Source organism: Coregonus lavaretus (assembly GCF_964263955.1).
Source record: "Coregonus lavaretus genome assembly, chromosome: 7".
In the NCBI taxonomy this organism is placed as follows: Eukaryota; Metazoa; Chordata; class Actinopteri; order Salmoniformes; family Salmonidae; genus Coregonus; species Coregonus lavaretus.
In genome coordinates, this window is record NC_139994.1 from 17,245,454 (window position 1) to 17,255,843 (window position 10,390).

The following is a 10,390-nucleotide window of genomic DNA, read 5'->3' on the forward strand; positions in this document are numbered from 1 at the left end:
CACTGTAATAAGAATGCATTTCCCTGCACAGATTGTGGAGAATTTTCAAGAGAATTGCAAGGGAACTCCAAATGTATAACCACATTTGTTTTAACAACAACAGCTCAATTTCTCAGTGGCGCAAGCTTAGGTTAAGGAAAGTCTTTATCAATGAGAGTCGCTCATCACTTATCTTTAACCAGAGAGATTTCACTGGTTAAGACTGCTTGGTTTCTCTCTGGGAATGTCATTTTCTGATAAAATCTCAGAAGCCTTTTAGCCTCAGAAGCCCTGTACATTACATTACAGCCTGTTATCTGTGATAGACAGATCCAATCTGGTAATTGTATATCTAGATTCAATCTAGTCATTGTTTATCTATGGCCTCTATAGTCTGGCTTCCCCCCCTTGAGGAAGCGACTGAAGAGATGCAGCAGCTGATACGGGAGAGAAGCCTGTAATGAATGTAATGTACACTCATCGAGACGTCAACATAATGAGTTATAAAAGACAAAACAAAAAACAGCTTTAAATATAGGAACAAATATAAAGTATTAGTCTTCCATACTGTCTATATGCAAGAACAGTCTATATAACTGTTTTTGTAAAGGACTTTACATTTCAGCCCCCTTTTAAACCTTGTCATGTATGTACTATTTCACCTCAAACAATAATATTTAAGACAATGAAAAAAGCACCACAAAATTCATCATAGAAACAGACAGATTTCTAACCATACAATGGTATGTACAATGCATTCCAACAATATGAGAGAGACTGAGAGAAAGAGAGATTAAAACTACGTATTAAACTCGGCGAGCCCGTCATGCAGGGATGAATTTACACAGGAGACCTGAGGAGGATGACCTATGACCTTTGTGTACAACAGGTAAATGGGCGTTGCCGGACGGAGTCAAACCCAACTTGACCAATCACGCCCTAGTCCCCGAGACACAACGCCAAAATAAGAGCTCGATAAATGTAGAATTATACACAAACCAACCACTGGTCCTTTTAGGTTTTAGTGTTGTCGTTTTTTTTAAGGGAAAATAAAGAGGCAAAGCGAGAGAAGGAAAAAACAAACGTAAAAGGATAACATTAGAACAAGCAAAGGTGGTGGTGGTTCGCCAAGGGACCAACGGCCTGCTCCACCATGCTGTTGACCTATTTTCTGTTGTTTTTTTTGTGTGCAAAGGAATGTCAGCGAGAGAGAGAGTGTCAGTCTGAGAGGCCCCTGAGTTCCATGGGGACCTAGGGGTCCTCTTCCTCCTCCTCCTCCTTGGGGGCCGCTGTGGGCCCGTCGCTGTCTGAAGCGTCTGGGTCAGGGGACACAGGGCAGGGTTTACCCCCCTTAGGGATTCCCTTCTTGTGGCTGCTGCCATCCTCGCCCTCTGTGCTGCTCTGGCTGTCTTGACCCTCTGAGTTCTCCAGCATCTCCTGGATCAGAGGAGGCATGGAGCCAGGGATCTCCATCTTCAGCGAAATGACCCGCTCCGCACCTGGAGGGAGAGGAAAGGACATATTGCAAAACAAACGTATTGCGAAATGATGTTATAGGGCATATGTGTACAAAGTTTTCCTACTGAACTGCTATTGAATCTATAGTGTGCTCATTTCTACTCAGTTGTATTAGTGTATTAGTCTCTGTGTTGTCTGTACCTTTGGCGCTGATGCTGCGGAGGTCAGTGATCTTCATCAGGGTCTTGGGGAACATGTGTGGCTTGTTGGGCCTCCTCTTCCTCACGTAGATCTTCAGAGCTTCCAGTAGGGGCTCCTGGAGCTGGTCGACCTTAGAGGGTTCCTCCAGGTCCTGACGGTCTGAGAGAGAGAGCGAGAGAGTGAGTGAGAGCGACAGAGAGAGAGAGAGTGAGTCAGTGAGTGAGCGAGAGAGTCACACAGATCAATTAAACATTTTAAAAACATTTTAGTCGTTTGGCAGACGCTCTTATCCAGAGCGACTTAGTTAGTGAGTGCATACATTTTCAAACTGGCCCTCCGTGGTAAACAAACCCACAACCCTGGCGTTGCAGGCGCCATGCTCTACCAACTGAGCTACAGTTGCATCTTCTTTGTACATAGGCTATGTATGACACATACCAGAGTCATAGAGTAGGGCAACGCTAGGCTTTTACCAGGCCATACGCCTCATGAGCTTACACTGTGGTATAGTTTGGCATAAAAGGAGATGTGCTGTAAATGTCTAGAAACAAGGGAGATGTCTGAATTCTAACTCGGTTAGAAGTAATCCGACTTGAACGGTTTCCGTTTGTCACACCCTGACTCAGGGGACGTTTATTTGTTGAGTCAGGGTAGGTATATTCCGTGTTATGTTGTTTCTATGTTGGCCTGTGTGGATCCAAATCAGAGGCAGCTGTTGCTCGTTGTCTCTGATTGGGGACAATACTTAGGCAGCCTTTTGGCACCTGTTAGTTGTGGGATCTTGTTCTGTGTGAAGTATGTTATTTGTCTACCTTGGACTTCACGTTTTGTTTGTTGTTTTGTCGTGGTGTTTAAGTTTAAATAAACATGTATGCTTATCACGCTGCGCCTTGGTCCTTCTCGTTCGTAAACGATCATGACAGAAGATCCCACCACTATAGGACCAAGCAGCGTGTTCAGGAGCAAACACCGGGAATTAAACAGGAGGTTACGTTAGTAGATGTCCTCCTCGGTTGGGGGAGAATCACGGAGGAGGAGGCTGTCCGTTACCGGAGGGCGATGAATGAGGATGCCCAGGTAGGAGAGGAGAAACGGCGCCAACAGTGCCGACGACGGAGACCTGAGAGGCAACCCCAAGAACATTTTTTGGGGGGGGCACACGGTGTGGACGACGAGGCAGCAGGAGGCAGCGACAGGGCGGATCAGCAGGTTAGGAGAGGAGGCCACCAGGTTAAGGGGGCTATTGGTTCAGAGGGAGTAGAAGTTATTAGGTCAGAGGGAGGCGCTACAGGAGGCGATTAAGGGAGAAGGAGAGTGTAGAGGCACGGCGAGAGGAGCTGGTTAGGCAGCAGAAGGAGCGGGGGTTTATAAAGGAACCCAGTCCCACTCCTTGCACCAAGCAAGTGGTGCGTGTCGCCAGTCCGGTCCAGCCCGTTCCTGCTCCCCACATTAAGCCAGTGGTGCGTGTTCCCAGTACGGCCCGACCCGTTCCTGCTCCCCGCACTAAGCCAGTGGTGTGTGTTCCCAGTACGGTCCGGCCCGTTCCTGCTCCTCGCATCAAGCCAGTGGTGTGCGTCGCCAGCCCGGCCCGGCCTGTTCCTGCTCCTCGCATCAAGCCAGTGGTGCGCGTCGCCAGCCCGGTCCGGCCTGTTCCTGTCCCTCGCACCAAACCAGTGGTAAACCAGTGGTGCGCATCGCCAGCCCGGCCCGGCCTGTTTCTGCCCCTCGCACCAAGCCAGTGGTGCGCGTCGCCAGCCCGGTCCGGCCTGTCCCTGCCCCTCGCACCAAGCCAGTGGTGCGCGTTGCCAGCCCGGTCCGGCCTCTTCCTGTCCCTCGCACCAAGCCAGTGGTGCGCGTCGTCAGCCCGGCCCGGCCTGTTCCTGCCCCTCGCACCAAGCCAGTGGTGCGCGTCGCCAGCCCGGCCCGGCCTGTTCCTGCCCCTCGCACCAAGCCTGTGGTGCGCGTCGCCAGCCCGGCCCGGCCTGTTCCTGTCCCTCGCACCAAGCCAGTGTTGCGCGTCGCCAGCCCGGTCCGGCCTGTTCCTGTCCCTCGTACCAAGCCAGTGGTGTGCGTCGCCAGCCAGGTCCGGCCTGTTCCTGCCCCTCGCACCAAGCCAGTGGTGCGCGTCGCCAGCCCGGCCCGGCCTGTTCCTGCTCCCCGCACCAGACCAGTGGTGCGCGTCGCCAGTCCGGTACGGCCCGTTCCTGTCCCTCGCACCAAGCCTGTGGTGCGCGTCGCCAGCCCGGTCCGGCCAGTTACCTCGCACCAAACCAGTGGTGCGCATCGCCAGCCCGGCCCGGCCTGTTTCTGCCCCTCGCACCAAGCCAGTGGTGCGCGTCGCCAGCCCGGTCCGGCCTGTCCCTGCCCCTCGCACCAAGCCAGTGGTGCGCGTCGCCAGCCCGGTCCGGCCTCTTCCTGTGCCTCGCACCAAGCCAGTGGTGCGCGTCGCCAGCCCGGCCCGGCCTGTTCCTGCCCCTCGCACCAAGCCAGTGGTGCGCGTCGCCAGCCCGGCCCGGCCTGTTCCTGCCCCTCGCACCAAGCCTGTGGTGCGCGTCGCCAGCCCGGCCCGGCCTGTTCCTGTCCCTCGCACCAAGCCAGTGGTGCGCGTCGCCAGCCCGGTCCTGCCTGTTCCTGTCCCTCGTACCAAGCCAGTGGTGTGCGTCGCCAGCCAGGTCCGGCCTGTTCCTGCCCCTCGCACCAAGCCAGTGGTGCGCGTCGCCAGCCCGGCCCGGCCTGTTCCTGCTCCCCGCACCAGACCAGTGGTGCGCGTCGCCAGCCCGGTCCTGCCAGTTCCTGTCCCTCGCACCAAGCCTGTGGTGCGCGTCGCCAGCCCGGTCCGGCCAGTTACCTCGCACCAAGCCTGTGGTGGGCGTCGCCAGTCCGGTCCGGCCTGTTCCTACTCCCCGCACCAAGCCAGTGGTGCGCGTCGTCAGCCCGGTCCGGCCCGTTCCTGCTCCCCGCACCAAGCCAGTGGTGCGCGTCGCCAGCCCGGTCCGGCCTGTTCCTGCCCCTCGCACCAAGCCAGTGGTGCGCGTCGCCAGTCCGGTACGGCCCGTTCCTGCTCCCCGCACCAAGCCAGTGGTGCGCGTCGTCAGCCCGGTCCGGCCCGTTCCTGCTCCCCGCACCAAGCCTGTGGTGCGTGTGTCCAGTCCGGCACGGCCCGTGCCTGTTCCACCGGTGCCTGGTCCGGCACCGGTCAGCTGCTCCACTCCGGAGCCAGAGCAATCCGCTCCACCAGGGTCTAGTCCTACTCCGGTCAGCGGATCCACTCTGGAGCCAGAGCAATCCGCTCCACCGGGGTCCAGTCCAGCTCCGGTCAACCGCTCCACTCCGGAGCCAGAGCAGTCCGCTCCACCGGTGCCTGATCCAGCTCCGGTCAGCGGCTCCACTCCGGAGCCAGAGCAGTTTGATCCACCGTCGTCTGGTCCAGCTCCAGTCAGCGGTTCCAGTCCAGACCCAGACGTCAGCCCCTCTCCAGGTTCGGGGTCTCCCACACCAGGGTCCAGACAGGGCTTGGTACGTTGTGGGAGGAAGGAGAGGGGAAGCAGCGCGCCGAGGTCCAGACCAGACCAGGGGCGCAACAGGTGGAGAGTAAGTGGTGGTCACGCCCGGAGCCGGAACCGCCTCCGAGGCGGAATGCCCACCCGGCCCCTACCCTGTTATGTTTATGCGGTCGGAGTCCGCACCTTTGGGGGGGGGGGGGGTACTGTCACGCCCTGACTCAGGGGACGTTTATTTGTTGAGTCAGGGTGTGTATATTCCGTGTTATGTTGTTTCTATGGTGTAGATTCTAGAATGTATAGATCTATGTTGGCCTGTGTGGTTCCCAATCAGAGGCAGCTGTTGCTCGTTGTCTCTGATTGGGGACAATACTTAGGCAGCCTTTTGGCACCTGTTAGTTGTGGGATCTTGTTCCGTGTGAGGTATGTTATTTGTCTACCTTGGACTTCACGTTTCGTTTGTTGTTTTGTCGTGGTGTTTAAATAAACATGTATGCTTATCACGCTGCGCCTTGGTCCTTCTCGTTCGTAAACGATCGTGACACCGTTGAACATTAAAAGGGCGTATGGAGTAGGAAATATACACTACCGGTCAAAGGTTTTAGAACACCTACTCATTCAAGGGTTTTTCTTTATTTTTACTATTTTCTACATTGTAAAATAATAGCAAAGACATCAAAACTATGAAATAACACATATGGAATCATGTAGTAACCAAAAAAGTGTTAAAGAAATCAAAATATATTTTGCCTTGATGGCAGCTTTGCACACTCTTGGCATTCTCTCAACCAGCTTCACCTGGAATTATTTTCCAACAGTCAACAGGAGTTCCCACATATGCTGAGCACTTGTTGGCTGCTTTTCCTTCACTCTGCAGTCCGACTCATCACAAACCATCTCAATTTGGTTGAGATCGGGGGATTGTGGAGGCCAGGTCATCTGATGCAGCACTCCATCACTCTCCTTCTTGGTAAAATAGCCCTTACACAGCCTGGAGGTGTGTTGGGTCATTGTCCTGTTGAAAAACAAATGATAGTCCTACTAAGCCCAAACCAGATGGGATGGCATATCGCTGCAGAATGATGTGGTAGCCATGCTGGTTAAGTGTGCCTTGAATTCTAAATAAATCACAGACAGTGTCACCAGCAAAGCACACCGTAACACCACCACCTCCTCCATGCTTTACAGTGGGAAATACACATGCAGAGATCATCCGTTCACCCACACCGCGTCTCACAAAGACACGGCGGTTGGAACCAAAAATCTCAATTTTAGACTCCAGACCAAAGGACATATTTCCACCGGTCTAATGTCCATTGCTCGTGTTTCTTGGCCCAAGCAAGTCTCTTCTTATTGGTGTCCTTTAGTAGTGGTTTCTTTGCAGCAATTCGACCATGAAGGCCTGATTCACACAGTCCCCTCTGAACAGTTGATGTTGAGATGTGTCTGTTACTTGAACTCTGTGAAGCATTTATTTGGGCTGCAATTTCTGAGGCTGGTAAATCTAATGAACTCATCCTCTGCAGCAGAGGTAACTCTGGGTCTTCCTTTCCTGTGGCGTCCTCATGAGAGCCAGTTTCATCATTGCGCTTGATGGTTTTTGCGACTGCAAAAAGTTCTTTACATTTTCCGTATTGACTGACCTTCATGTCTTAATGTAATGATGGACTGTCGTTTCTCTTTGCTTATTTGAGCTGTTCTTGCCATAACATGGACTTGGTCTTTTACCAAATAGGGCTATCTTCTGTATACCCCCACTACCTTGTCACAACACAACTGATTGGCTCAAACGCACTAAGAAGGAAAGAAATTCCACACATTAACTTTTAAGAAGGCACACCTGTTAATTGAAATGCATTCCAGGTGAATACCTCATGAAGCTGGTTGAGAGAATGCCAAGAGTGTACAAAGCTGTCATCAAGGCGAGGGTGGTTACTTTGAAGAATCTCAAATATTAAATATATTTTGATTTGTTTAACACTTTTTTGGTTACTACATGATTCCATATGTGTTATTTCATATATTTGATGTCTTCACTATTATTCTACAATGTAGACAATAGTACAAATAAAGAAAAACCCTTGAATGAGTAGGTGTTCTAAAACTTTTGACCGGTAGTGTATATACAATTCCACCAACATCTTTTTATTCAATACCGCATAGTTCTCAAGAGCCAATAGCCCTATATGACATTTTTATCACCTTTTATTTTTGACATTGTCCCTTGTAATGCTTGCAGTACCAATTCAATCCATAAGGGGTCAGTGTGTGAGTGTGTTGAAAGAACCAGCTCCTGCTGTGGGAACTGAGGCCTGCCTCCCAGTCACAGAGTCACATTACAGAGAGACTCACAGCAGTGCAGAGTGCTTAGTTATTTCCTCTGTGGATTATGCAACAGCATGTAATATATGTCAAGGCTCTGGGGATTCACACAATGGAATGGAAACTTACGCCAGTCACACACTTCAGAGAGTGAGAGCAGGGGGAAAGGGGGATACCTAGTCAGTTACACAACTGAATGCATTCAACCGAAATGTGTCTTCCGCATTTAACCCAATCAGAGAGGTGCGGGGGGCTGCCTTAATCCACGTCATCGGCGCCCGGGGATCAGTTGTTGTTGGTGGTTAACTGCCTTGGAAGGAGCGTGTGTCAGATTGTGTGTGTTTGTAACTGCATTATGCAACAATGTAGAGCTCACTGTATGTATGTGTGTGTGTGTTTTAATCAATGTCTGCCTGCCCTGTCCCAGCTGAAACAGGCTGAACAGAACATACTAATTTCCTGTTAAAAGAACAGTCCAACACACATGCACACCCTGTCTCATACGTTACCTCACAGAGATGGACCTGTGGATGACCTGTATCAGAAGTGTTCCATTCAGAGTTTGACTGCCTTTCTAATGACTTGTTAAAGCTTCACATCTGCCCCAAAGTCACCCTTTTCATTTTACATTTACATTTTAGTCATTTAGCAGACGCTCTTATCCAGAGTGACTTACAGTTAGTGAGTGCATACATTTAAAAATTTTTTTTATTATTTATTCATTTTTTTCATACTGGCCCCCCGTGGGAATCGAACCCACAACCTTGGCGTTGCAAACGCCATGCTCTACCAACTGAGCTACATCCCTGCTGGCCATTCCCTCCCCTACCCTGGACGACGCTGGGCCAATTGTGCGCCGCCCCATAGGTCTCCCGGTCACGGCCAGCTACGACAGAGCCTGTATTCGAACCAGGATCTCTAGTGGCACAGCTAGCACTGCGATGCAGTGCCTTAGACCACTGCGCCACTTTTCCACCTTAGACGACCCCCCGGTTTGGTGCCCGCTTTGTACGTACACCCCACTGTGGTGCCCACCTCTGGAGATGACAGTCACTACCCCCACCGCAGATGGGACTGAAGGTGGCCTATCTGTCTCAGTGTCACAAAATTTCATACATTTCATCTCCTGTGACATACTATTCAACACTAATGTAACTAATGACAGATGCTTAATGAATGCACTATGAATGCTTTATGAATGTATGCAACCTTCAAAGAAAGTGCAGAAAGTGTAGTGTACCTCCAGAGATGAGGCAGATGGCGCTGAGCAGGCCTGTCTCTGTGTCGTCCATCTCCATGGGCAGCAGCTGGTGGGCGAAAGTGAACACCAGGTCGGTGAGCGGGCCGAAGCCTGCGTTGTGCATCTGGGTCCGGTTCAGGGTCAGCCCGTCTGAGAACGTCATGGTGTCCTGGTCCGGAGTGTACCGCGTACAGATACGCAAAATCTATATGACAGGGGACAGGAGAGGAGAGAATTATATATTACGTATACACACAGTATCTGACAGAGGAGAGGAGAGGAGAGGGGGACAGTAAGGGGGAGGAGAGGAGAGGAGAGGGGGACAGTAAGGGGGAGAAGAGGAGAGGGGGACAGTAAGGGGGAGAAGAGGAGAGGAGAGGGGGACAGTAAGGGGGAGAAGAGGAGAGGGGGACAGTAAGGGGGAGAAGAGGAGAGGAGAGAGGGACAGTAAGGGGGAGAAGAGGAGAGGGGGACAGTAAGGGGGAGAAGAGGAGAGGAGAGAGGGACAGTAAGGGGGAGAAGAGGTTAGGAGAGGGGGACAGTAAGGGGGAGAAGAGGAGAGGAGAGAGGGACAGTAAGGGGGAGAAGAGGAGAGGGGGACAGTAAGGGGGAGAAGAGGAGAGGAGAGAGGGACAGTAAGGGGGAGAAGAGGAGAGGAGAGGGGGACAGTAAGGGGGAGAAGAGGAGAGGAGAGGGGGACAGTAAGGGGTAGAAGAGGAGAGGAGAGGGGGACAGTAAGGGGGAGAAGAGGAGAGGAGAGAGGGACAGTAAGGGGGAGAAGAGGAGAGGGGGACAGTAAGGGGGAGAAGAGGAGAGGAGAGAGGGACAGTAAGGGGGAGAAGAGGAGAGGAGAGGGGGACAGTAAGGGGGAGAAGAGGAGAGGAGAGGGGGACAGTAAGGGGGAGAAGAGGAGAGGAGAGAGGGACAGTAAGGGGTAGAAGAGGAGAGGAGAGGGGGACAGTAAGGGGGAGAAGAGGAGAGGAGAGAGGGACAGTAAGGGGGAGAAGAGGAGAGGAGAGAGGGACAGTAAGGGGGAGAAGAGGAGAGGAGAGAGGGACAGTAAGGGGGAGAAGAGGAGAGGAGAGGGGGACAGTAAGGGGGAGAAGAGGAGAGGAGAGAGGGACAGTAAGGGGGAGAAGAGGAGAGGAGAGAGGGACAGTAAGGGGGAGAAGAGGAGAGGAGAGAGGGACAGTAAGGGGGAGAAGAGGTTAGGAGAGAGGGACAGTAAGGGGTAGAAGAGGAGAGGAGAGGGGGACAGTAAGGGGGAGAAGAGGTTAGGAGAGGGGGACAGTAAGGGGGAGAAGAGGAGAGGGGGACAGTAAGGGGGAGAAGAGGAGAGGAGAGGGGGACAGTAAGGGGGAGAAGAGGTTAGGAGAGAGGGACAGTAAGGGGTAGAAGAGGAGAGGAGAGGGGGACAGTAAGGGGGAGAAGAGGAGAGGAGAGAGGGACAGTAAGGGGGAGAAGAGGAGAGGAGAGAGGGACAGTAAGGGGGAGAAGAGGAGAGGAGAGAGGGACAGTAAGGGGGAGAAGAGGAGAGGAGAGAGGGACAGTAAGGGGTAGAAGAGGAGAGGAGAGGGGGACAGTAAGGGGAGAAGAGGAGAGGAGAGAGGGACAGTAAGGGAGAGAGAGAGAGAGAGGGAGAAGAGAGAGGAGGAGAGGACAGTAAGGGGAGAAGAGGAGAGGAGAGAGG

General features: G+C 52.6%; 1 protein-coding gene across 1 annotated transcript in view; it reads right to left on the minus strand.

The window, feature by feature from the left end:
• Positions 1 to 1,230: 1,230 nt before the first annotated feature.
• The window catches only part of LOC311131904 (retinoic acid receptor beta-like), a gene marked incomplete at both ends in the record, with an annotated part of 20,013 nt that continues 10,853 nt past the window's right edge, over positions 1,231 to 10,390 (minus strand). The window contains 3 exons of the mRNA XM_084165017.1: positions 1,231 to 1,478; positions 1,639 to 1,797; positions 8,701 to 8,905. Of these exons, the coding sequence (XP_084021143.1) occupies positions 1,231 to 1,478; positions 1,639 to 1,797; positions 8,701 to 8,905 (612 nt within the window). The remainder of the gene's footprint in view (positions 1,479 to 1,638; positions 1,798 to 8,700; positions 8,906 to 10,390) is intronic.